This window comes from Bombus pyrosoma, linkage group LG6 (assembly GCF_014825855.1).
Source record: "Bombus pyrosoma isolate SC7728 linkage group LG6, ASM1482585v1, whole genome shotgun sequence".
Taxonomy (NCBI): Eukaryota; Metazoa; Arthropoda; class Insecta; order Hymenoptera; family Apidae; genus Bombus; species Bombus pyrosoma.
The window spans coordinates 3,604,933-3,632,908 of record NC_057775.1 but is presented as its reverse complement, the minus strand read 5'-3'; the positions used below and the strand labels follow the sequence as shown (position 1 = coordinate 3,632,908).

The following is a 27,976-nucleotide window of genomic DNA, read 5'->3' as shown; positions in this document are numbered from 1 at the left end:
AGGTGGTAGCACCGAGTACGTTTTTCTATGCTTTTTCTGTAGGAAGGTTAGTGCCTGATAGTGCAAAATATGAACATTCGTATAGTAAAATCTTATTGTGTTTTGGACCAATAAAAAAGGGCATCGCGGTATATTCGCGAAGACAGTACAATGCTACAAATAGATAAGAGGCGTCCCTCCCACTGATGCAAAACAGTTGATATTGGTAGCTCTCGTCTCGATCTGGGATAACCTCCTGGTTATAACAACCAACTATAACTCTCCTCACATCCTCAGCCGACAATTGCCAAAACGTTTTTCAAGGATGGCGTGTCTTTTGCTGAACCAGGAAAATGTGCATATTAAGATACCATCGGCTGACACTGTCGACGGTATCACTTATTACTGCATCGAGGTTAGGATTGCTTCGATCAAATGGACTGTCAAGCACAGGTGAGTGTTTTCGATTCGTCTATCGTCACTTCTTATCTCTTATTTACGAGAATTTCCGCAGATTTTCGATATATACTTCATCTTGTTTCTAGTATCGTATTTTATCAAAAAAACGATTCGGTTATAGCATGTGATCATTTATCTTCGCTTTTAATATAAAGAATTTTGCAAAAGATTTATCGCACAAAAGAGATAAATATACGTTTACTTATTTAGGACTTATCATTTAGTCTAAGATTACTATATTACTATATTTACATTTATTATTGTCGTTTTTATGTATCGACAAATTTTGACATTATACCATAAGCAATCAGAATAATTCAATACGTGAAAAGGAATCTTTACTCTTTGTATCTTTTTCTTTTTTTGTGTTCTTTTCAGGTACAATGATTTTGCAGAGCTTCACGATAAACTTGTCTCAGAGAATTACGTTAAGAAGGACATATTGCCGCCAAAGAAGCTTATTGGAAATAAATGCGAAGCTTTTGTAGAAAAACGTAGGCTGAACTTGGAGATCTATCTGAACGAAGTATATAACTATTTAAAGAAAGCAATGCCTAGAGAGTTAGCCGTATTCCTGGATATGCATATATATGATATATTTTTCCTACTACAAAGTATGGCTTTAGAGTTTTTTACAGAGGGTAATAATTTGTTACAAAAGTCCAAGACTTACAAGTTTAATCTAATACAGGTGACTATACTACTACTAATTAAACGAACGATACGTATATTATTTATTATGCTTTCGATTAAGATATAATATAGCCGTCCATTTTCAGCTGTACGCGATCAGCGAGAGATTGAAACAACCCTGTCCACCGATCGAAGTTGTTGACAGGAAATACGACTTTAGTCACGTTTTGGATTTCAATTCTCATCTAACTGGTTTGATCGTCGAAGGGAGCCCAGAACCTTATAGAACCAGCAACATATATTCTTCTGCATTGTCCATCGAACTGTCAAGTTTCAAAAACATAGAAGATCTAACTATCAATCAGTATCCAGTGGATAAAATATACCACATGGGCAACCTTCGAGACACGGTAACATATTTAAAAGTAAACAACACGAAGCTTAGAACTATCGTGGAATTGGCAATGTGCGAGGAGGTGCACAAAAATATTGAAAATGCGAATGATTCTCATGTCTGGTTCAAGGTCACTCACCTAGATCTCAGCGATAATCGAATAGAAGTTATAGACGAAGCGATTAAATTGTTACCTCAAATAGAATGTTTAACTTTAAATAATAATCTACTATCTGAAATTTCGAACGTCACTCTTTTACCGAGATTGTCCCAATTGTATCTGGCGTCGAACAATTTCACAACTCTACCAGACGATCTGCATACGAAACTCGGTTATATAGTGTACATCGACCTGTCCCAGAACAAATTAACTTCGTTATCGAGCTTTTCGAAATTGTATTCGTTGGAGGGTTTGGACGTGAGTTGCAATCGTATCGAGAAGATAGAAGAAGTAAAGAATATCGGGCATCTACCTTGTTTGGAGAATTTGAGATTGACCGGAAATCCAGTGTCGACGATAGTCGACTACAGGGTGAAAGTGTTAGAACCGTTTGGCAAAAGGGCTGCAGACATTTGTTTAGACAATGAAAAACCAAATCAGAAAGAACTGGACACCGTATCCGTTCATCAAGCGTTACGCATTGCGAGAGAAGGAAAATCGCCAACGTTCACCGCATCGGATGCGCCTTTGTTCTCCGCGGAGATTCCAAACATATGTATAGGATCTGGTAAATTATGATTCCACTTGAAACGATAAATTCCCTTAAAGAACACTTTGATATGAATTTTTATAATTGACCCAAATTGTTTCTGAAATACAAAAGAACCTTTTCGTGCATTTAGATTTTAATGAAGCGAAAGCTACCAAGGATACCCATATACATTTCCCCCTCCCCCCTCCCCTCGTCCACGAAGTGATATTACTCTGAGAATGACAATTTAATTGATTCAGATGAAAAGGTTCCTTTGTAAATGAAATTAATATTCTATTTAAAACGGCGAACATCAGAACTATAGTTCTTTTATACGCTATTTATTATCGATCTACCGCGTCGGTGCTTTATATTACCTTTTAACATATGACGATAATCTAATCAGTATAATACATGTACCAAAACAATAATCTATTATTTAATCTATTAAGTCTTAGGATCGTAAGCCTTAGATGTCTTTATTCGATCTATCAATCAAATAATACAGAAATTTGAACGTCATACATACGGGGTAGTCAACCTGTTAGGTACGATTGAATTTTGTGCGGATCTGTTTCTCTGTACAGCAGAGTTTGACGCGAATTACGCGTAAGCGATACGTACGATACGTAAATTGCAATTTTTCTTAAAGATATAATGTATATACTTTAATAATTTGCATTAATAATTAATAATACAACTGGGTGTGATATATTTCAAAGCACGATACGACACATAGACCCACGTCACAATTTTCATACTCATAGCGCAATAGCGTTTTTCAAATTGATCTTCGTTTTCTATTTTGAAGCGACATTTTAAGCTCGAGGATCATAAAAAATTATAAAGATACGGATCGGCATGTTAAAAAGAGTATCAAATAATGGTATATTTATTTTAATGAAAAGCAACGATTGTTTGTATACCGTTAACACAGTTATAAAACGTTGTGAGGGCAAGAAAGGTGTGAAGCAAGACAAATGAAAATGATCATTTAGTTCGAACTGCGAGCGAGCCACTATAGTGGCGCGTCGTAATATAAAATGACATTCGCGAAAGCCGCTAATATAAAGTGGCGCATCGTACCTAAGAGGTTAAAAAGATAAACAAACAGTCTGTCTGTTGGAGGATAACGTGCCACTTATCTGTGTAAAAGTGAAATTTGCAAGATTCTGCTGTGTAAATAATTATTTTTAAATTGTATATTGCGTGTTATCGTCATATATTTTTTATACAAACTCGGAATGCGAAATAGAAAGATCGGATAAATCGATGACGCGTATTTATTTATAATTTATTATATCGGAGAATTTGGTTTATATTAACGGGTACGATTAACGTAGCGATTCTCAAACTGTATTTATACCTTGCGTAACAAGTGTAAGTAATTAGCAATTTAGAAATAAGAAAGATTCAGTTTAGGAATCGTTGTTTCTACGAACAATGAATCATTTTAAACGATATTAATTATTATGTATTCGTGAATGTGTTATTTAAATTGGTCGTATCATACGCGTATGATACAAACGACTATTTCTGAGAAATCTTCGATCGGATACGATCACCGCAGATTTATTAGTTGTTATTCGTTGTTTAAACTTTTAATACGATGTTATTTTGAAAGGTGTAACGTGTTCGGTGTAACAATTTTATAATGGTTTAACACAAACTACCTATATATGTACATAAGAAGATTAAATATTTTGTTAATAAAGAATTCAAAATCAATAAACTGTGATAATTTGTTGGTAAATTTTTTGTCAATTTGTGATTAACGAATTATATCTTTTTATTAGAATTTTTACATTTTCTATATTATTTCTATTCCGGACGAAGCAAGGAACTTGGAGAAATCAACTATTCTTCTTTTAAAGTTTATTTTTATTTAAACTTCCACATAGTTCGCATTACCTTTTAAACATCATACGTATCTCGATAGTAGTAAAATATTCATAAATAATAATAATATAATAATAATAATAATAATAATAATAATAATAATAATAATCATTACAATGCTTAACATAGTTTAAGCATCCTCGTGTTATAGTCTTTTAACGTAGTACACCTAAAAACTAACACATACGTAAGTTATCGTTTTACAGACGATCGAAACTTTTCTTTCGATAAACTTTGCGATGTACAGTTTTCGAAATTTCAAAAATGTTATTTTTTTCCCCTAATTCGTGCCTCTCACGAAACACAATCTATCAAGAGTTATAATCCTTCTGTTCTATCGTTCTTTGATTAAAGGCAATGCGTGTTTCCGAGAAAAAAGTGTTACGTACTTCGTAAAAGAAAGTGTCATATCAAAGCGTCGAGAAAATTGGTAGGTACCAAAAGGAAGAATAACAACTTATCAAATATCTTTGATTTCCTACACGTTACACGACGCCTACGGCGTCGTTTATATCTTAACATTACAATCGTTAAATATATATATATATATATATAAATATATATATTTATATATAATATATGTATTCTTCTTTTCGTTGATCATAACGAACTACGATCTTCGATGCTGATTTTACCGATCGATTCCCAGCTGTTTGGAGTTACCACCGATCGATAGCAATCCTATAAACACACGTGTGTGTATATCAAAGCGACAAAAAGCTGATCAAAAAAGACACTGCATATCAAACACCTATACAGTAATTTTTTTTTTTTTTTTATACAAAATTAGGCGGTTCGTTTGATGGTGCGTCGAATGTGCTCGTTACATTCTACAGCCTCCGAATAAAGGATTCGTGTCTCATTGACGTTCGATTATCTCGTCTTCTACGGTAGCTCTTTCGAGTTACATACGGTCTTGGTCAAATCGGATGGTAACGTCTCGAGAAATTCGTGAAAGGGGGCAAAGTTTTGGATACCTTTCGTTATTCGATGTAAAACAGTTAATTAGAACGAACGTTTTTCGTTTTGTTTCCTCGAGACTCGAGTGAAAAAACAACGTTTCAAAATTGCGCTTCGTAAGCTTGTTTCGCTGCGAACCTTGCTTTCCCGCTAGTTCTCGTTTCGTACTCGTAATTTATCACACGTCTTGTCTCGAAATTTGAACACCGAATGTAGAATCTCGATCGTTTTTCAACGAGGAAATGAAGAAAAATAAAAGAGGAGGGGGAACAAAACTGAAAAAAGCGTAGAATTTATCCGATTCAAGAGAGAAGAGCGGAGTAAACCGTTCGAGTAAACAGCGAACAAGGAAAGCGAAAGTTCGCAGCGAAAGAGTGGAGAGAAAAAGAAAAACGGAGAAAAAGCAAAAGAAGAGGGGATAAAAGGGAAGAATAGAGGAGATAAACGGACTTACGGGAATCGATGGAAAGGGCAGGAAGGAAGCGATCTGACGGACACACGAATCGTGGAATTTCGAAGGAAGTTTCAAGAACCGTTTCGTCGTGTATTCGTCCGGTCGATCGGGCGTCTACTGGTGCGCGATCGGGATAAGCTTCTCGCCCGTGCCGATCGCTGGAAGCGGAGCCTCGACGGTGAGCACGCCGTCCTTGCTCAGCGAAGACTTGATACTCTCGGGGTTGGTTCCCTTAGGCAGTAGGAATTCACGGTTGTACTCCCTGTACACCGATTTGCTCTCTGTCTTCTCCTCGTGTTTCGCGTGGACCTGGACACACGAAAATGAAAATTAGCCGATTTAAAAGGTAACAATTTTCAAGGATGTACACGCTCCTCGCGTTCTACTGTCTTAGAACACGAGGTTTCTTTTCTTCTCTTCCCTCACGGACGAAAAATATTTTAGCACAAGCGAATCTCGACCGACATTCATTTTCCCGGGAAATCCATCAATTTTGTAGCGCGCATGAGCCAAGAGAAGGCGAAGAATTCAGGTCGTCGGTTCGATTAAGCGCGTTCGTATTAATAAATCAGCTAGGACAGAGCCATTTCTGCGATCACGCGAGCTGCATGCTAAAAACGACCGACGTTGCTCCGCTCGTTGGTCAACGGATGCGATAACACAGAACGCACGAGGGTAGTTTTGGCAACGTGTTTTATTCGAACGCTGTTATCTGTTCGGAACGTAAAGGGTTGAAAGCGAGTAACGTTGACGCATACTAACCAACCAACTAACTTTCGATATTTATCTCGTCTACCACATAGTTTAGCATATTGTCTACCATACAGCAGAGAAACGTGCTCGCTTTTCAAAGTTGATCGTATCTTATCGTACACACGTACGCGCGACTTGCCAGGTACGCAGCACGGCAGAAATTTTCAACTTTAGCTTCTCTGCTGCATAATGCGAAAATATCAAATCCATAAACGTTATTTTCGAAGCCCGTTGAATAATTCAGAGTCCTCGCATGGCATGTTGGGAAGCGGAAAGGGCGAGCTTCCCTCTTGAACCTATCGAGGGTAAAAAAGACAGAGGGTATTGCGTGCCTCGTAATACGGACGCCCGGAGAAAGTAGGTTATGGAAGGGGACGACGATAAAGTCGAAATACATGGACGTTTCGCGACTCTCATTGGCCGGCGACTACAACCGGTCGAGATTCGTGATAAAACGAAGGTGGCGTGCAAAGGGTGGAAAAAGGAAGGAATCGAGGGTAAAGTAATAAGCGGATGGGAATGGCGGCTGAAGGACGCCACGAATTCCGCCTCCGTATCCACACGCGTCTCCAAATCGATATTCAGAAAATTGCGTCCACTTTTCTCGATGGCTAATTTCTTAGAACGGTATACAGAAAGATTTGATCAATCGCGCTCCAGTTATTCGAGGCTTTACAGTATCTCGTCGATCAGTTTTGAGAGCAAAGCGCGAAAAACATGGTTGCAGGAACAAAGATCGATCGCAGCTTTTTATCGCGGACTAACCATCGTCGCTTTATCTTATTGGCTAGTATCGTCGGACACGAGCAACGCAAATGTCGTTCGATATGCAACGCGATTCGCGACATGGGCACGCCAAACATTTGTTCCGTCACGGACGTAGCGATCGATCCACGGACGAAAGGTTCACGCGAGCAAATAAAAATTCATTCGTAACGATGGATGTTTCTAGGTCAGCGGATACGTGTTTAGCGAATAACCACGTAGAATCAACGATCGATCAACGAAATGTGATATAACTCGGTCGCGATTTCTTGCCGATATCTTTCTATTCCTTTCCTTGGTGAACGATTGCAGCGCTTCTCAAGCTTCGTTGCCACCTGTAACGATAACTCGAAGGTACTTTTGCCAAGTACGTACGTACGTATCTACTTATTCGCGTTCGCACCGCCATTGCCAACGTTTCACCATCGGTTTGGCGATCGAGCCAACGATCCTACAACGATATCCGATACCTGCGTAGTTTCGGAATGATTTTTCTCGACATGCGACGCTCGTTGCCTCTTCAGCGTAGGAAGATACGTGTATCGCTCGATGATGCGTGTACGAAATATGCGGACTAATTTTAGGTATTCCAACTCGAGAACGTACGATCGAGAGAATCTAACGTCAGTGCCAGCAACAACGAGGTATTTACGATTTACGTATAGTACGCGGGGTATATCTAGTTTCTTTTATCGAGAGATCTACGAGTTCCCGGAACTCGACAGGATCGCGTGACCGCTTTCGTCGTTATTCCTTCTGTGTCGCGAAACGATTTTCGGATACCGTCGATCGACTCCGCCCCGATATAGTTATACACGGTACGATTTACCGTTTTGGCGAAACGCGAGCGGAAATAAGTCTGTATCTCGGTGGAAAACTTGAGGCGAAGGAGAGAGAGAGAGAGAGAGAGAGAGAGAGGAAAAAAGCGAGCAAAATATGGAGCGTAGTTCTTAGGAAAAACTCGCGCGCTCTTGGATAACGACTGACAGTGTCAGAGGTCTCGATTAGCACTCGTCGAACGTACGACAATAAAACGTTACACTACGGAAGTTTTTCAAATATCGATCGCTTTGAACGCAAAGACAACCGAGTTTTCTGAAATTATCGGTAGAACGTGAACGGACGAATAGTTTTATCCCGGAATATAAGAAACGAGTAAATCTTTTCTATAAAATCTGCCAGGCACAAACGAAGATTTAATCGATTATATCGTTTAATTATTCGTTTGGATGAAAAGTTGGAATTATTAGGAGGATCGTATTACCAGAAATCAATAGGCGTTTACCTATATCCGTTCTCGTCGATTTGTAAAATCGGACAGCAGCTAGTGGCCGGTAGCTAATACGTCTGACAGACGCATTAAAAATAGACGTTGCATCAGGCAGCCGTGTAGCGACGAGTAACCGTGTTCGAGCAGCGGTCATGTAAATATTGTGCCACGACAGGCCATTTCTTACGGGTTTTCGTATAAATGAATCTTATTAGCGCGTTACGTCACCATAGAGAACCGATACAGACTGCGTCATCGACGTATTTAGGTACTGTTACGCGCTCGCGCGATTTATCTCCTGTATCAAGCAATTACCTCCTTCAGCATCCTTCTTCTCTCGTACATCATCGATTTTTGTAACGAAGCAAGTTCGCGCAACCACGTTCCGCTTTCCTTTCATCTTTACGTAGTTCGAGTAATGACAGGGTAGAATTCGAAATAATTTGTTCGATCGATTTAATATCGATCGTACGTTGGATACTAGATAACGATAGAAAAGTAACAGACGCTAATTAAGAATAATTATATTTCATTACGCGTTCTTAGATCGCGCGTCGTTTCGGACTACCGATCGAGATGGAAACGCGAAAAGCGAACAATGCCTCTGTACGCGACGTTAGGTAAAAGTAAGGGAATGTCGCGTCGTTGGAACGACGCAATCGCGTACGCATTAGGCATCCAAAGGCGCAGGAGAAAGTTTCCCGAAAAAACTTTTGCTCGCTTGGAACGTCGCGCCGCATCGCGAACGCCGTCGGGTCGTTCTCTTTAACCCGTAAGTAGATTACTTCAGTTGCAACGACCTCGGCCACTCGTATCGCGGTAAACAAAGTACGCAATTACAATTCTCTCTCCGACTTACATCGTATATTTTTATTTCCGTGGCTGACAATTCGATACTCGAACATTTACGTAACGTCGAACTTGGCCTTTTATCTTATTTTTCGCACGAGTATTCGAACCTAGTTGGAAAGAAAGCTAACGAATACCTAAACGTAACTCTGCCCGTCGATCGCAACGTTCGTTCTGACCAACGATCGCGTACGAGAACTTTGATCGATTAATTCGTTTTACTTTACCGGGAAGAATTTTAACATAAAATTTCCTTGTTGTATCCAAGCGGTTTGAAAAGCCAAGCGACGACGTACAGATCATACGTTTACGTACAGATCTAAAAGGTGCAAGTTGTATTTTAATGGGCAGAGGCGTTGCACACGCGTATGTGCACAAAGGGATACGCCTCGAGTATCTCTATGGGTTCGGCGTGGAAAAATGCAAGTGCAGGATACGTCCGACCGCACCCGCGAGCAGGAACGCTCGCTCGAGAGGGTGGGCGAGGTTGGTCACGCTAATTGCGTTACGCGCACCGAGTTAACGAGCTGCGTTTCGTCTCGACTCGAGGCTATGTCGAGACGATGTCGAGGCGATGTCGAGGCGATGTCGAGGCTCCGTGTGACGCGGTGCTCTCGTTCTTGGACCAATTCGATCTGTCCGCGCGTTCTCCTCCTGCCAACGAACCAAATAACCCGCCGGCCTTAACCTTGCGAGAAGTCGAGGAAGGTCTAGCAAATCGAACGTCTCGTCGATACGCGTCGTTACGCAACTCGTTCGAGAGAGATCGTGTTTCATCGATCGAAGATGCTGCTAGACGAGCGAATATCGATCGATCTGTATCGCTCTATGAATCTGTCGTTGCTCTTGTTTCCCTTACGCGGTAAAAAACGGCGTCGACCACGAACAACTGGTGCAAGAAAGCAAAGACTCGCAGACCACCAGCGAGGAACCAGCCTGCCACGATTTCGAGGTCGCACGCTCTTTTCTTCCTTCGTTTTCTTCTATAAGGTACAAACACGGGGGTAAAGACAGAGGAAAGAAAAGAATATACGCGCAAATGGAGCATATCGCGGCGATAATAACGCGACCGTCGCTCTAGAGCCGGAAGATCGGCTTGGAAACTCGAACGTTCGCCACACGGAGCGGAGCGAGCGTGAAAGTACCGGTGGTCTCAACCTCCACGCCGATTAGCCGCTCGCGCGGAAACCGGCTATCGCAACAATTCCGTAATCGGAGATAAGTCGTGGCACTTTGCCTTTTGAGCCTTCTTCGATCGGAGGAAATTTATGAAAAGAAGAAAAGAGCTTTCGAAATTATAGCGGCGTTATAGCGAAGAAATTAACGAATTTTCATCGAATCGCCTGTAACAAAACGTATATACAGATAGTTACCTGTAACTTGAACTACGATTACAGAGATCCCGTAACAGAGGCGTAGTTTCGCTATTAACAACGACCGTGTTACAACGTCGCGCGCACCGCACATCGTAAGATCGATAGGTTTAACGGTAACAGTCACTCGGCGTCCTTAACGTTACAACGTTACAACGTTACAACGTTACAACCAAAAAAAAAAATTTCCTCTGGACAGCAGCTCGAGTTACTCCGTCTTTCGTTAATTTAATACAATTACAAGGTGCACAAGTCATTCGAGCGACGCTTTCACCTCGACTTTCTCGTTCGTAGAACAAAGAAGACAGAGTCGGTCGTTTAATCCGCTCGTTTATTCAAGTTGGAGTTTGGCTTCGAAAGGAGCGATATACGCTTTCTAGGAAATTAAATAGTCTGGACGGACGAACAATCGAACGTTTGAAATAGGTAAAGATACAGGAAATGAATTGAATCTTCGGTGATACACGGTTTCAAGATCTGACAGAAGATTCGTAGAAAATAATTATTCGATTACGAACGATCGAGAGACTCGAAGGAAAAACGATACGAGAGGAAAACGTATCGCACAAAGATTTTCAAAGATACTTGGCAGCATTCGATAGACGCGGACCGGCGACCCAGCGAATCGATGCACCAAGCACAGAGAGCCGGGAAAGAGCGAAAAACGTGTTCCGGCGTGTCTGGCGTTGCTCCGTTCGCTGTTGCTGGAGTTGGTGGCGATATCGATCGGGCTGCTGGCCGTAAAAGACGAAAAGCGAGCGAGCAGTGGAGCCGCAGGTAATCCTAGACAGAGGGTAACCTGGGAGAAATGGCAAGGCGAAGGGAGACTCCGATGGATGTGGCTGGTAACTGGTAACTCGACTCTGCCACGGATCTAAGCTTTCCAACGCGAGGATCGTCTTACCGGATCCGCGAGGATTACGCAAACGGCGACCAACTCGCTCTAACGGCTCGACTCGGATGCGAATTCTCGATCGAATCTCTCGGATCTTTGCGCGTTCCGGAAGCGAACATTTTCCACAACTATATATATACATATTACAACGAGGAGTAAAGGAACCAGAGACTGTGAAAGCACGAATGTCGCGTTAATTACTCGACCATCTCGTAACGATTTCTTCCACGTTATCTCGATGAAAGTTATCCAAGATCTCTCCTAAAGGAAATCCTGTACCGCGATAGTAATATATAGTTCTTGTTCGCTATAAATAGACCGTGGTTCTTTACGCATTTATAGAAAATTGCAAAAACGTAAATTTTTACTCAGATTCCACTCGTCCGATTAAGTTTAATCCGCCAAAAGAACCGCGGCCTAATTATAAACCTACGATAAATACGATAAATGATAAATTTCCAATACCTTCGAAGATTCTGACGCGCGTTTACGCTTTTTGCAAATTTTCACGACGTTGGCGTTTGGCAAGTATGTCGCTGTGACTCAGAAGCTAAATATAGCCACCAAAATTTTGACATTGTTCCCGCTTCTGCTTCTTCCCGCGAACAGCAGCAACACGTAAAACGGGAGACGTTCTCGAGCCGACCAGCGAGCTTTCGAAAGTCAATTAAAGCGTCGGTGTAACGCAAGACTCCTTTCCGGGCTGTCTAATGGCACACTCTCCTTGACCGAAAAAACCAAAGGTCGTGTTTTCTTAACGACTTCGTTAGCGACCCAAATTTTCGACCAACGCGCGTCCGACCATAAAAGTGGACATCGTGAAAAATAATCGCACGCTGTGTGCGATCTTCGTTGAATCATTTCGTCGTGCTTCGATATAAACTTTTCTTCGATCGTACACTTTCTTGAAACTCTACGCAAGTGCAAAATCGTCTGTAATTAATAATTGTTTCGTGCTCTAGCATCGTTACAACTACTCGTATTACCATTCTCGTGTCATCTTTCGTAACGAGTTTCTCGTTCGCTAAGATAAAACGTATTACTCGAAAGAACTCTATTACAACGACGTTATACCCTAAAAGAACTGCAACTAATATCTTTGGAAATGAGGCATTTTCTCGAAATAACGTAAAGAAACGGGACCGATTCGATTAGATAATTTTCTTTCGTCTCGCGTTTTCGTTCTATCAGCTTAATGGAAGAGGCCGATAAAAATAACCAAGTTCGAATTTACCGATACCAGTGACCCTTCGGTGACGTCGTATCCCCGTTAGTATACGACTTTCCCCGTCGAAGGCAACGTTCGATAAATTAGGACGGTGAAGCGAAAACGATTTGCTCGGTACAAGGATCCCAGCAGTATCCGTAGCAGCGTTCGCAACCACTGAAACAATCGCGTCGAGTCTATAGATTACGTAGAATCTATAGATCGAAAGCGAACAACATCGGTGGTTATGGAAGATCGATCGGGTCTATTCTCGTCGGGAGGGAGACGATCGAGTTGCCAGAAACGGACAAACGAACGACGCCACGCCACGCGTTTCGCAATCGTTTCATCCAAGTGGCCGCTCCACCGCGTTCCTCGTTCGAACAAAACCGCTGAATAAACCGGTCCCTGCTCCTATTTATCCGAGTCGTACTTTATCGAGCAAGCATGACGTGATCGTGCTACACAATAAGCAGAGATCGCATTCTTCGCTCGGTCCGGTGCTCATCCTTCGGAACGCGTCCTTGGAGCAGCCCTTTAAGGACAGTGATACGCGAGCAGAGCCGACCTGAATTCACGGTAGACCTTGACCACGATAAAACCGCGGTCAACCTGTTTCCAGACGGCAGCCGTTCTTTAAAATGCCCCCTTCGAGCGGGACCGGTTAAGGAAGATGGCGCCGATTCACACTCGTTGCTCTTTACCGAAAAAAGCATCTGCGCGTCTCAGAGACGCGTAATGGGCTAAGATCGCAAGCAACTCGCGGAGCCTGTTTCGTTATGCAACGCGATCGTTGCATCGTTTCGACGTACGTATGAAAAACTAGATACTTTGGCGTTCTCGACGCGAGAATATCTTTGGACTTTGGAGACCTTTGGAAAAGTGCGATCAAAGGTATTATTAACGATACGGAGAGGTTCCTTCTTGAAACGATAAAAGGATCTCTAAATACTCGAGCTTTCGAAGCTTTCGGAGAACCTAATTAAAACTCGTGCCGGAGAAAATGTTGACGAGAGGAGGGAAAGAGGGAGAGAAAGAGAGAGAGAGAGAGAGAGAGAGAGAGAGAAAGAGAGAAGGGGAAACGGAAAGAGAAGTTAATCGCGTTGGCGCCTTAATAACCAGCCGTCTCCGTGATTGTCTCGCTTCGAGATCCGAGGAGTGAAAAAACAGACGTTTATCAGAGCCAGACCAGCTGTTTAGCGAGGAAATCGGAATAAAGCCGTCCCTGTTCGTGGGTGTATATACTACACGCTATACGCGATCCTCCGTTACTTTGATCTTTCTTCCATTGCACGCCGGCAGACTATTACGGTGCAACGACCCTACCTTCCCAGTTTGCATAACGGTAGGATTCGATTTTTCCACCGCGTTCCTCGAAAAGCTTCGTGCGCCTTTCGCGCTGCGCTAATCTTTCACGCCGCTTTCCACTTTCGTCGAAGTAACAAATTCCAACGTTTATTGGATTTCAGAGAAGCGTAATATTCCTGTAGCATAATAATCGAGTTTCGATAGCAAGAAATTCGAATTTTTCGAAAAGCCAAAGTCGAGGTTAAAGCGAGAGTGACATATCGTTAGAAAATGATCGCTATAGAGCGCTCATAATGGTCCGACGTTATTCCAAGCCGTCGCGGCGTGACGAGCACCGTAAACTTATTTTTGGTGCGAGTTATTTCCGTCCGGGTCGACGGGAACGCCAGCCAGAGAGGAGAAACTTGAACGCGCGCACGAGCTTCGGAGAAAATTCTCAACTCCTGCTCAAACCTCCTGCGTAAATTTTTCCCCTTGTTGCGAATACCCTACCGTATCGAAAATCTCCTTTCGTATCACGTTTTATCGATCCACCAGACGCACCCTATCGTTTCATCAATTTCTAATTACTTATCGCTTCTTAATTTTCTCATCGTGGATCGGCTTGCAAACATTGATCTACATCCGCGATCGAAATGTTAATCGCGAGTCGAATTTTCTATCGTTCGCGATTCGGAAGACCATTCGCGTACTTTGCGAAACTCGTTTATTCGAGACAGTCAATGTTTCTTGTTCCGGAGTTTCTTCGAAATTGATCGCTTAGACACGAGTGTACGCTTTCGTCTTCTTCTGTATGCAAGGGTAAACGGTAGAAAAACCGTGGAACATGGAAGCGGCGAGAACAGGTAAATATTTGGACAGGGTAAGAAACGTATACATCGTGTCACGAAACGTTCGGTTGGTTAGAAAGGAAGGTTAAAGAAGACGGAAACAATAAACAAACGAGATAAAGCGTATCTCGGTCTACGTTGTTCCTGATCGATTTAAAAAATACAAAGAGGCTGCTCCCTCGTTGCCGCCCTCCTGCCAAAAAGTAAATTCTCTTACGCGCGTCTGATCAATTTTTCAAGAGCGTGTACGTTACGATTATTCCAGTGGAAGCGAACAAGCAGCAACTAGATGAACCAAGCGGATTGTTCGCTACCCGCGACGCGAACGATGCCGGGCTTAATGACGAAGACGCGCGGCGGTTTTAAGTAACGAGAATTGCCCTTACGGGGAGTTAACACCGGTGGAGCCGACTTCCTGCCAGGAAGTGACGTAACACGAGCAATTACAACGTTCCACATCGTTCATAAAGAGAAGCGAGTGCCAGTAAACCGGCGTAAAATTCTCCGTCACTTCCTGTTCGCCATTCTTGGCCAGACGTGCGCGAGATATTTCGCGTCGCCTCGTCGTCGTCGTCGTCGTCATTTCCTCTCTCGTCGCGTTCGAAATAAACTTTAACGAATAAAAGAGTCCCAGCAGCCTTACCGTCGTTTTGTTAGACGAGAATATACGAAGCTGCTCTATAATCTATTAAGAAAAGCCTTGGAAACGTGGTGTTGTTCGATCAATTTTCGATGCAACTCGTCGAGAAGTCACAGTATTCTACGTACGTATCTGACCGTACGGCGCCGATTGCATAAAACAACGGGCCAGATTCGGCGGTTGCCAAGTCGTGCAACAAGCGGCGCTAGAGAGGAAAATATGCGCGTACCACGACGAGTCGCAGACGTAACAAGTAACTTTGCGTTTATATTAGATAGGCGAACGTAAAATACTCTCTCTTCGAATAAACTTTTAACCGTGCATCGTACCTTGGAAATATCGTACGAGTTTATCGGTATCCACGCGTCTTTTTAAATAAACCTCCAAGGAAAATAAATTTACGCGGAATACCCAATAGCAAACGTCCGGACGGTTGCGTGTTTTCCACGACGAAACGAATAGGAAGGAGATAACGCAACGAGGCACCCTATCAACGCAGAGAAGAAGAACGCAAACGGTACTCACCAGCAGCTTGTTGTCCACGGTCTTCACAACGATTTCCTCCGGCGTGTACTGGGAGACATCGAATCGGAGCTTCAGCATTTTGCTGTCACCTTCGTCCTGGATGAGCGGGCTGTTCAGGCCATCGAGCCAGGCCGAATCATGCTGGGGGCTCAGAGAACTGCTGTTTTGAGTGCTCTGCGTCGTGGTGCTGAAAGGTACAACACGACGAATCATCCATTATCGGTTACGTTCTTTGTCTCTTGTCTGTAACTTGTATCGCGGTACAATCGTGAACGTTTGGATGACGAAGAAAGGTAAAAAAAAAAAAAAAAAACAGGAAAAAAAAGAAAAAAGAAAAAAAAAGAAAAAATGAAAAAAGAAAGACATAAAAAGAATATGCGTTGTCGACGACGATGCGATTGCGATCGGAAACAATACAAATGACAAAGGAACGCGTCTCGACGAAGACTCGTTCGCCTACGGGTGACCTGGGTGGTGTTGTACAGTTCGAGAGAAACAGAGCCTTACCTACGATGATAGTGACGATGCAACAGGGAGGAAACAATAGCAAACACAACATTGATACTGACTCACGACTCACGACTCACGACTAAAATCGTGCGCATCTACTCTGACTAACGATGCGACAGATCGAGAAACTCGATCGCTATAGCGTGGCACACGCTCGCCGGTCACGATGGCGTTGCTTTCACGAAACACGCGACAAACCTCGCCAAAAGCAATCGTTACGATAACGTTACACAACATAATACGCACGCTACGGCACTCGAGTTAATTCGTTCACCAAGCGGTTAATCGTTTGCCAATGCAACTACGTGAACAGTCTCGTGCCCGTTACCTTGTACAGTGTTTTCTCGCCGATGGTGGCTTATGGTTAGCGGTGAGACAGCGGTAGAAAGACACAGTAGGTACAGGGGAGTATGGTACGTACATGGAAATAAAATTTGAGACAAGCGCGCGAGGCAGCTGTTTCGATGACGACGCCAATTTCAGCGAGTGAGTTCACAGTGAATTGACAGTGAATTCACAGCGGCAGAGTATTTAGAATTAATATCGACGGCGAAAAGTTTCGAAAGATCGATAGGCTGAACCGCCAGTCGATAGCAAAGTTAGCAACAGGTTCGTTATTGGCACAATCAGCCAAGTAACTGGCAACTTTCGATATTCGACACTCACGCGACTCGAGTATCGTTAACCTCGCGAGAAACGTATTAATTTAAGGATACTCATCCGCCATGGCAATATTAATTCGATACGTTCAAATTTAATCGCATTTTCCCTGTTTTACTGGAAGCCAGTACGAAAAAACAAACGCCACGAATTATACCACGACAGAGTATAATAATTACACCGAACAGCAAGCCGCCAATTCGCGTTTCTTACGCAAAGATGAAAAACAAAATGGCGAACCTCTACTAAGGAGAACAGGGACTAGGCAACTATTCGTACGTTAAAAAAGAAAAAGAGAAAAAAAAGAGAGAGAGAAATCGTTGGTTTGTTTTCTCTGTGTTTACAGTAGCGTCACCTTTTGAAGCTGTCGAATGCGGACCGCTTTGGCGGTGCTGCAGGGTCGACCTTGTCCCAACCTTCGGTCTTCGAGGTCGTCGATGTTCGGTGTTCACTGGTGCTCGTGTGATGTCGACTTCGAGTTAGTCACCAACGTGCCAATGCAGAGAGCCAATCAGAAGGCGAGACAGAAGTCGAGCAAGGGGGAACAGGGGACATTAATATTTTGTTAACTTCGGTGTTAGTTAGTTTCGTACAGCCGCGTTTCTCCTCGCCGCCAATTTTTCGTCTTTTTTCTCTTTCGACACATTTCCGCTGTTCCCTGGCGTCAAACGAATCGTCGATCGCAACTTTGTTCTCGCCACCAGTCGATTGATAATTATCATTATCGTCGCTAAAATAAGTCAGAGACAAGGGGCGACGGCAGGCACGGTTGTCCATTTCTTCTCAAATTGTATTTTCAATTAGCGCTTTAAGCTTTAACGGGAAGAACGAAGGAAACAGCTGAACGTTCGTAGAGTAGAGTAAAGTAGAGTGGAACAGAGTAGCCGGTTCGGTTTGTCGCCAGGAAACAGTATGTACAAGAGGAGTTCCAAAGAAGGTCCATTCCCAGGATAGAAAATTGTTCCGTATTTACATACGAAAGAGGCGTAAGAATAGCGCTGCAAGTTACATCTCCGCTGGTTATTTGAAAAACCGTTTACAGCGTGTCTCCAAATAGATGGCACTCTTATTTAGAACGTCTGCGCTTCAAGTTGCAAAGCGATGTAAAACACATTTCTCAACGTTGCAAACGTTACCTAGCAGTTCCCAAATTCGTACGGAACCTTGAAACGATAAAATTCATCGCTTGTTCGAACGAAAATTGGTCGCATACTACTCGATCACGGAATTCTAGGCAATCAAGGAAGACCACTTCTTTGGGAACTGCTGATGCAATCTGTTCATTAACGCTTCGTGTCACTGCGGGTTACACGCTGTTACATCACTCGGCAATTCGGTAATTAGGTAGGCTAAAACCAAGTATCCGCATCATGCCAATCAGCCATTAAAAATTACTTTGGCGAGCCAGCAACCGTGATCGGTTTGCATCCTGGGAGAAAGATCTCGACCACGGAATTTGCATCGCGTACAACGCGCTGTACATTCGTAAGAGAAAAAGGAAACGTTTACCAACTTGTATAGCTAAAAGTATTGCTAGAAACTCGAACGTCCGATCGTTAAAAGCGGCCGAGTACTTGAGAAAAGAGAGTCGAGACAAAACGTCGCGTGAATATTTTTAACGCGTTCGAATATATCGCGGTACTTTGTTCGACTCGACTTCTCAGTACTCGAACAATTGCGGAATTAACGCTGCTATTAAGAAGATACAAGCTGTTTACCATCCGCTGTTTTGTCCCATTTCCGAACCAACTTCGTTACCGATCGATGCCGCACTAATCGCTTCGGTTAATCCACGTTAAACTAATCCACGAGCCGTCGCGAATTAACTTATCCAGCTTCGTCGTTATTTACAGCATATCGACGGTTAAATGCCAGTACGAGATGCGAGTCTCGTAAAACCGATAGCCGGAAGTTACGGGTCCTGTACGCTCGTTCGAGGAGGTCGCCGACCCGTGGACCTTTCTAAAATAGCGCGCCACGGCTGTAACGTCTCGTCGCATTGCCCTCAAAATTAGCCCCCCGCTGTACTCTACCCTTGCACGTGAAACGGATATCTGTTTTAGAAAGTTTAATAATAATCTTCTTAGCGGTACGTGTCGTCTCGTCGTTTCGTCCAGCTTTCGCTGTTCGCTGTTTCTTCGCCTCTTCTTTGGCCGTTTAGTCGAACGCGTCTCATCGAATAGAATGGACGGGTGAGAAAGAACGCGTAGAGCGAAACTTTGAACTCCTTTTAACGCAACGTACGCAAGTAAGAGTAAGAGAGTTTAGCATCGTTGTTGTCGGATAATTTATTATTTTTTTTTTATCAAATCGCGACCATGGAAAATCTAGCGAACGATTCGTAACGATCGTGAAATCGATATCAGTCTCGAAAATCTAGCTGATAAAAAATTACAAGTATCATCAAGGTGTATTAAGAAATAACGTTTTGTTTTTTTCAGATTTTTATCGTAAAAGACCAACGTGCTTGAAAACAACAACCGAACAAACACGTATACGAAACACGTTCGACGACCGATCTCTTCTATTCTTACAACAAAACTGCCTGCGACAAAGTAACGATTTTAGGAAGAAAATGTCGCTGTATCCTGTCACGCGACATAACGTGCTCGTGCACAGTGTTTCGTTCTCGATACGAGAGAAAAAAGTAACTCGCGAAACATTTCACGTTATGCACCGCGTTGTACGAGCGTTCCCTCGACCATCCATGTTCGTAGGATTCGAAGAAATATTCGATGGTTGGATGGAACTTGGATGTTTCGAGATTTTTCGAAATTTAAGAGCCGCGTCTGAACTCACGCTGGACCAACTTTGATTCGACCTTTCAATGCCAAAGCGCGAATCGATCCTAAAATATCTTGCTTGCTAAGATATATGTAGACGGAGAAGCGGCTTAAACTTGGTGGAGAAAGAAAGCCCATTCGACGACCTGATGCTAAAGGGGATCAAAAAAGGTAAAGAGTAGCAGTAGAGTAGGCAGTGGCGGTGGCGGTGGCGGTCGGTCAGCAAAGTAAGGGGGAATAAAGGGAGCTGTTTCCCTTTGGCAAACCTGTTTCACGCGAAACAAAAGCGGGTCCGTATCGAAAAGATCGCAATGTCCGTCAAAACGTCTTTCAGACGTATAAAACGTGCAGGAAGCGTTCTACGAGATGAAGTATTGAGAAGGCGGCAGGAGAAAGGTCCTATCTCGTTGTCACGGCAAGTCACGAGAGGTGAACCGTGCCGAGCAGGATCTCTCCAACACGGAATCGAAATGCCACGGCGATACGTCGCCAACTCGAGATCGAACGCGAGCGCGACTTTCCATCCAGTTGTCGCGTTCCACCTTCGACTGCATTTTCAAAGACTTTTTCGCTCGATTAGGAGAAGATGCGGTTACCCCGTACGTCTCTAATGCATCGAGCTCAATGGCGACTATAATTTCGTCGCGCAAAGAACAAAGATAGGACAGAGGACATCCGATTTATCCCTGGCAAGGATTCAACGAGTTGATCATAAATTTCTCAGTATGGAATGTAAATGGATTTGTACTTGGCCTAGAAAGACTGCTTGAAAAAAATCGATGACTAGCGCGCCCGAGATTGCCAATAAGTTGATCGATTTCCCTTCTCCTCGCCTCGATCGATCGGCCCGCCAGTAAATTGAAGAACCGAACACCGACAAAGTCGAACCAACTGTAAGTCATTTTCCCTATCAAGTGGAATCTATGCATCTCTCTCTTTCAAATTATTCCTGCCAAAATTTGCCGTCTGACTGTACGGAATGACAACATTTGCTGGCGATAGCAAATACTGTAACGGAAAAATACACGTAACGTCGATCGTGCAACTATCCACTGTGACGCGACAGAACGACTGCTTTTTTCATTACGTTTTCGCATTACGAAACCACGGGCACTGTGTCGACCAGTCGACCGGATAATTCGATCACAAGCAATAGATGCGAAAACGAAACGACAGATCGTTCCGAGTCTATACGCGTCGCATACAAATTTCCCGCAGAACGAGTAAAGCGAATAGGCAGGACTGATTTGAAACAAAAAGTCGGTGGCTATTTAGCTGCTTATCGTATTAAGCGTGCAAGATATCCATCGATAAATTCCACACGAACACGTACGATACGTATGTACTCTGCGTACTATCTGACTACCGACGATCCGTTTATTCGATGGAAACGAAAAATTCCAAGGAAAATTACGCAGCCAGAATACCATCGCTTGCCTTCGCAGCATCGCCAAACAACTTCCTCGTTGTCTTCCTAACGAGTTACGCGTGCATATTAGCCAAGCATCGCGGCGAAGGAATTCTCCGAAGAGGAACTCGCGTACGGACTGTGAAACGTTACGACGAACGTAAATCTGATCCGCCGACGATCGTAGGTATGTAGCTAGGTTTCGAACATCGATTCGACATGCCGCACCAGGGAGTATGCATATGGAAAATGCGTTACGCGGCCGATTAATTCTACCGCGATGATTACACGCGTGCAACATCTCGGATCCTACGGCGTTCGATGGATCGAACGCCGTGTACGTTTCCACGAAACGTTAGGTCGAATTAATTTCATGCAACGTTCGTTGCTATAAATAACTCGCCACTCAAATTTCCGACAACTCGCGCGAGTAATTACTCAGGATCAAAGAGGATCTGAGAATTCGTTCGAACGATTCGCAAGTGGCTCGGCGCGGTTATTACGTACTCTGAGCTTTCAAGAAATCTTCGAGTTATTTAAGGAAATTTGAGGGGAACTCAGTTTTCGAAAAGTCGCAAGCTTCGCCACTCCTTTTCTTCCCAAACGACTAGATTACGTTTGCACGATTTTACATCACAAGCTTGTGCCTGGTTGTTTTCTTGTGCTCTTCTCGCTTGTTCCATTACCTGTAATTTCGATTAACCGACTGTCCATCATCATGCACGTTCGTTCGACGAGTACCAAACTGCTAAACGTACGAAATTACGTTCAAGGTCTACTTTCTTCCGTACACCGATCAGTAACGAAACCGATTCTACAACAACGCAGTAAATTTGAATTGTGCTCTTAATTCGCAACTTGTCCATCGACAGCGTATTGCTTGGTCATGTTCTCTAGTTATCCGATACTTTTTTCTATGCTCCTCGATCCTCGAGTCCCGATAGACGCGAAAAAGCAGAACGGTCTGTTATAGGTGGTTTTTTAATTCGCGAGCGATATAAAGCGATCGACTCTCGGTTCTCTCCACTGATTCATCCCTCGCGCGTATTAGAAAACATTTTCGAAAGCTCGCGGCAACATTTATTTCGAACGATACTTGTCTATTTGTGGCTAGGCCGTCCCTGAGCACCGATTACGTCACCGTGGCCACGTGACTCGTCGGACCTCGTAACTCGTAATGGTCCATATTCACCTCCCACGGATCGACCGACCGCGTCGCGATCATCTGTCATCGATTCCGTGCACCTGCCCACTCGCCAACCTGATTACGTCGAAAAAGAAAAATAGGGTAACCTTCTTCGAGATGAATTTTTTAAGCTACGTGCTACAGCTCTTCTCTAAATACGTAATCTACGTTTTAACGGTACGTGGACGTTTTGAAAATTTTCTAATTTTCTAGGAAACAGGATCGTTCGAGCGGTTGTCGACCACTATTTTAGGAACGCGCGGCTTGCTCGCCTTCCACGCGTGTTCTCGACACGTTGCTTCGATGATTTATAACGTTCGAGCAACGAAGACCTTGATGGGCAACCTTCTCCGCGTTATTTTAAAAGCTTCTGATGGATTTCCGATGCTTTCGTGGTTCGCTCGCCGACGCGCCGCTGACACCTACTTCATACTCGTTGGAACTCGTGGAAATTCGGCAACGTTGGACGCGTCGATAGTTTCGTACAACGCAAAAGGAATTTCCGTTGGAAAATGTAAAAGCGCGTAAAACTCTTGAAACGATCGATGATTGGTCATAGTAGTTAACAGGCATTGTACTTGCAAACCGAATCACGACGAGCGCCTGGAAAAGTAAATCGCAAGCTTGCCGTAGCAGCTACGATAGACCCTGCGATGAAAAATGCAACAAATTCGAAAGCCAAACTCGAAAGCGTCGACGATTCGTGTACGCTGTGTCGAAAACCGATAGATTCGAAATGAAAGCATACAACAAGTACGCGAACGTTTACTAACGAGTCCTGGAGAGAAGCCAAACGATAGGCGTGAAAATGCAAAGCTGCGTTTATGCGTGGTCACCTACCGAAGTTTAATCACCGTTTTGTGATCCGGCGGATATGCATTCCGGTCGACGATCATGGCGATCCGCGTCAATTCGTGAATCAGCAAATCGGATCGAAAAGATAGGGAGAAACGATTTGCTATGTCGTCTGCCACGGAACCAGAAAATTACTGCGCAAAACGTTGTACGATCACCGTAAGCTCCTCACCTTTTCCGCGCGCTGCTATTACAATTTAGTGCACGGTTGTGAGTGGGGAACACCGATGCATCGTGTCACTGTCAAGGATGCGCGTTGACGCAACGGACGCTTATATCCTCTCTAATGATTAGCCGTTGCTGGCCGGACAACACCGACTCGCTCCAAAGATTCGTTAAACCACGCGCTCACCAACAGAACGCTTTTCAAACGCGTTTTTATTTCTCTCTCTCTCTCTCTCTCTCTCTCTGGCTTGTTTTAAAATTAAAAGTCCAAAGAACAACGATTCGATTTAACGACTCTTTAAACTAAAATTTAACTTCAAACGAAGAGAGCACGAGATTGGATCGTGTTGCTATGCTCTTTGGATTATCGCGAGGATACGTTACTCCTTTTAATTACGAAGTACAGAATCTTAATCAACGTGCGTCATAAGCGTTGTTGCGTTAAGATTCCGTAAATATCTGTCACGAAGAGATTTCAAATATCTCGGCTGATCGTAACACGGTAGCGGTTGTTATCAAACGCGGACTATCGGTTATTTCAAAATGCAATGTATCTCCGAGTAACGAGAGGAACGTTTCTTCGTGACGCGATCAGATGCGATAAATTATATATTATATATATTATGCGAGATTGCAGGAAGGAGCGTGTTCTTTGTCAGTGCGACGAGTCTCGTTAAACAGCCACCTATTACGCAACGTATAGTTTCGACTAACGACCGACACACGACCTGCGTTTACATAATCGTCCATTATAATCGACGCACGAAAACTCGTCACATCGTTCGATTTAATTATAACGCCCGTTGTAGAATCGCTATCGGCTGATGATCGTTGCACGAAATTTCCACATATTATCGGCTGTTATCGGATTATTATCGTGTAATTTCTATTTAACACGTTCGTACGTATACGTTTGTGATCCGAGTCGGGACTGGTACGCGACGGAGAAAACTGGAGAAAACAAGGATTTACGCGCAATAAATAAATTCGCTACGAAACACGCAACTATTTGGCTTGCTCAATTTCATAAAAGCACCTCGTCCAAAGTATCAAAGGCAATCGAGGAACGTACATACCACTGTACGTATATTCATCTTCCGATCGAATCTAATTTTACGCTCACGCGATCGAAAGCACTTTTCGAATTAAATCATTGGCATGCCATTTTGACGGCGAGCAAAAGGTTATTTAATCCATTCCCCGTTTTACGAGCGCATAAAATTCCACGCCTCTTTGTTCAAAGGCATTTGTGAAATTGCCCTTAAAAAAAAAAAAAAAACTTAAAAAAAATAAGAAAAGCCAAGAAAGTTAAAAAAGAACCAGAGAGGAACAAATGGACGTAAAACGTTAGTCAAAACAAGTAATTCAACCAAATGTACATCAGCTCCGGCAGAAAAGTGTTCTCGCGCAAACGCGCGAAATCGTCCATAAAGTCTGAGAAATGATGAAATTCACGGTAAATTCTAAACGGGCCAAATTCCCATTTGCCAAGGAGGAATCCGTAGAAGAATTTTGGTCGAGGTTATTTTCCGTCGATCGGGCTTCCCCCGGACAGGGAGCAAGAACGCACTACCCAGGCTGGCTAACGAGAATCCTTCAAAAATTTCTGATCGACGGTGAACAGCCTCTATAATTCGCCGCTATAATTCGCACGCTTTATTTTATCGTCTTACCCATCTATATTATCGTTACATTTTCCCCATGTTTCGATATAGGGTTCGACTACTCTATATTTTGAGAAGAAGGAACGTCAAGTCGTTGTAACAGATTCGGTAAATAATTCGATTTCCTACCGCGAGTCGTATATTGTTAGAAGATGTTGATTTTCGAATAGTCGAGTAATAAATTTAGAACGATGCTTCTATAATTAGTAAGTTGAGCGCGTAGCGGGCAAGCATATCCAAGATCGAACAGGCCTTCTATTAAAATAACACGACTGTCAGCTTTCGCGGTGTTGGCATGCAAAAACTGTGGCACATGGCACGCATTCGGCGCACGATCCACAGCGAATTCGCAATTTATTCTGCGTGAATTCCAATGTAAATGTTCCGAAGATTCGACTAGTTATCCGATAGACCAAAATATCCAAAATTTCCCAACGAGATGGCCGTAACGTTTGTTCGAATATTCGATAAAAGATTGGTGAAAACCGTACGTGAAACATGTCGAATTGCGAATTACGCTACTACCGTACACTTGCAAGCACAAATTTTATCATAATTCCTTTTTCCTTAAATTTAATTTAAATTTAAATATCGTAATTTCCAGCAACAGCTCCCCTATATTTGCTCGCCGAGCATCGTAACAGGCAATCACTCGGAATAATCAGCGTTGCTCTCCACCGAGATTAGAATTTCAAATGCGCCATACACAACGCCAAACAAAATGCGCCAGAAACAACGACAAACATCCGTAATGAAGCGTTCAAAGAGTCAGGAGACCCGACTCTGCGCATGCTTCAGGATAGCGCCTGTACACCAAGGCCAGGTGTAAATTTTCGTCCAACGAGATCGTTTGTTTTTCCTTTATACCCCAGCAAGAAAGGCACATCGAGGGGGTTCTCCTCGCGCGTTCTTCATAGCGAACGCACTGACGAAGCCTCTATAAATAGCGGATACGTTACTGAAATACGTGAAACGAATATACATATGTACGTGTGTACCGATGAAAAAAAAGTGGCAGAGACGCGACCTTAATTTACACTTACCGCGATCAACACTACGCTTTCGTTTCGTTATCACGCGCTAATCAATATACGTGTACGAATCAAACAACTGTCAAAGCAGCGCGCTTTCTCACCACTTAACGAGAAAATCGTGTACGAATTTCTTTCCGAAATGCCCAGAAAGCAACGCGATCAAAACTTTGAAACTTTACAAAGAATAACATCCATCCTTTCTAGCCATCTTTCTTCGAGGATTACGTTACTTTTGTACCACTCTGTATAACAAAAAGCAGGTAGATGCGCAGCTAGACGAGGCAACGCGAACACAGCGTTATGCTAATTCGCGCTAAAAATCAACACATTGTTGTGCAACCGGGCAAACATCGATCCATGGAAAAAAATTAAATGGCGGCTATTGCCACACTGTTGCACCTCCTACAATGTGGGCTGAATGTTTATGTTTTACGAGTTCACCATTAATTCGACACTGAACCATCGACCAATCCATTTCCGCGTTCGTTCCACTTTCACGAACCAATTCCAACAAAGTGGCAAATAAATATAATCGGAGTTCGTAATTTATATCTCGCGCGGATGAGTTTTCATGGTCGGCTAAATTCGAAATCGTATCGTGTTGTTACCGTAACCCGATCCACGATAAAATTGATCGATTCTATCGGCCGACTTGAAAAACAACTTTGCGACCGTTCGATCCTACGACTCGAATCGAATGCGTTTAAACCGACAATCATTCTGTCGAGTATGTCTTTAATGAGAATAACATTTTATAACAAAAGTGCAGCATCGATCGATTTAACTCATTCTATCTATCTATCGCGAACACGGAAGAGATCAAAAATCAGGATAAAGACATTTTAATGCTTCCTGTTTCTGCAGCGTTAAGGCACTCGAATTAATTTCAATAACGTCAGGCATCGATTCTCTCCTCTCTTTTACCGTTATTCTACGATGAATTTCGTTCACGATGTATTGTAATAATATTGATCGCTCTTCTGGAAGAAGGAACGGCACGTTTGTATTCGATACGATGACTATGTAAACAAGAATTTCTAGAACGCCATGAAAAATAAATACCGATCCTGTAACCGACGTGAAACGAGACGTAAATTCAAATCCAACTAAATTTTAAATACATCTCTTCTTAAAACTCCAGTACATTTTAAATCCAATTTAATAGTCCACTTTCAATAGTCGTACTTTTACCTAAAATAACATCTTAAAATATGATCTTCTTTGACGATAGCTTCTTCTGGGCTAATTTTCAATCCCATAGCCATCTTATCTCCATCTATCCGTACTTCAAATATTTTCCCCACTTGTATCAAAAGTCACGTTCGTAAATATTCGTATTTTATGTGCCGCGTAACATTTATTATTGTAAGAAAGTTGAAAAGAATCTTATAGCTCGGAAATTCATCGGAATGAACGAGCAGAAGAGAAATCGTGCCGGGTGTACGCGTGTTAAAAGGTTAGGTGCGTCTCGGTAACAACATACCTGGTGGTGCTCTTAAAGAAGTTATTGCTTTCGCGATTCATCAACTCGCTACGGAACCGTGACATCTCGTCCTCCATCTTTCTCATCTCGGCGTCGAAGCGTTCCCGTATGTTGGAAAATTCGGTGTCGATCACGCTGAAGTCACCGAGCTTGATAGGAATATTGCGCTTGATACCACTGTCAGCCATGATTTCTGCCTCGTTCACACTCGTGTCTCTCTACACCAAAAGCCACTAAATGAGATGCTCGCTCGTATATCAACAACAAGCACTACTCTCACGAACGATCGTTTTTAATTATTGCAAATATTGTTCTCGGTCACGTACAACCGTTCTGTACGTTG

General features: G+C 43.0%; 2 protein-coding genes across 4 annotated transcripts; one reads left to right on the top strand and one right to left on the bottom strand.

The window, feature by feature from the left end:
- The first annotated feature begins 4 nt into the window (after positions 1 to 4).
- LOC122568143 (nischarin) lies at positions 5 to 5,430 on the top strand. The gene is made up of 3 exons (XM_043727537.1): positions 5 to 432; positions 817 to 1,129; positions 1,218 to 5,430. The coding sequence occupies exons 1-3, from the start codon at positions 305 to 307 to the stop codon at positions 2,202 to 2,204; spliced, it is 1,428 nt and encodes a 475-aa protein (XP_043583472.1). The 5' UTR covers positions 5 to 304; the 3' UTR covers positions 2,205 to 5,430.
- LOC122568144 (heat shock protein beta-1) lies at positions 4,018 to 27,976 on the bottom strand. 3 transcript variants are annotated; one of them, XM_043727538.1, is made up of 4 exons: positions 27,634 to 27,976; positions 17,411 to 17,527; positions 15,886 to 16,072; positions 4,018 to 5,779 (listed from the first exon to the last, which is right to left on the bottom strand). In XM_043727538.1, exons 1-4 carry the CDS (start codon positions 27,819 to 27,821, stop codon positions 5,585 to 5,587), a joined length of 687 nt encoding a protein of 228 aa, XP_043583473.1. In that variant the 5' UTR covers positions 27,822 to 27,976; the 3' UTR covers positions 4,018 to 5,584. The 3 variants fall into 3 exon arrangements, with proteins under 3 accessions (XP_043583473.1, XP_043583475.1, XP_043583474.1); XM_043727540.1 differs by lacking the exon at positions 27,634 to 27,976 and adding an exon at positions 23,273 to 23,426; XM_043727539.1 differs by lacking the exon at positions 17,411 to 17,527 and having other exon boundaries at positions 27,634 to 27,972.

Coding starts and splice junctions, on each gene's coding strand:
- LOC122568143 (XM_043727537.1), top strand. CDS start 305: ATGGCGTGTCTTTTGCTGAACCAGGAAAATGTGCATATTAAGATACCA. Junction 433..816: donor AAATGGACTGTCAAGCACAG/GTGAGTGTTTTC, acceptor TGTTCTTTTCAG/GTACAATGATTTTGCAGAGC. Junction 1,130..1,217: donor ACAAGTTTAATCTAATACAG/GTGACTATACTA, acceptor GTCCATTTTCAG/CTGTACGCGATCAGCGAGAG.
- LOC122568144 (XM_043727538.1), bottom strand. CDS start 27,821: ATGGCTGACAGTGGTATCAAGCGCAATATTCCTATCAAGCTCGGTGAC. Junction 16,073..17,410: donor GCATTCGACAGCTTCAAAAG/GTGACGCTACTG, acceptor TGTACCTTTCAG/CACCACGACGCAGAGCACTC. Junction 5,780..15,885: donor CCGTGGACAACAAGCTGCTG/GTGAGTACCGTT, acceptor TCGTGTGTCCAG/GTCCACGCGAAACACGAGGA.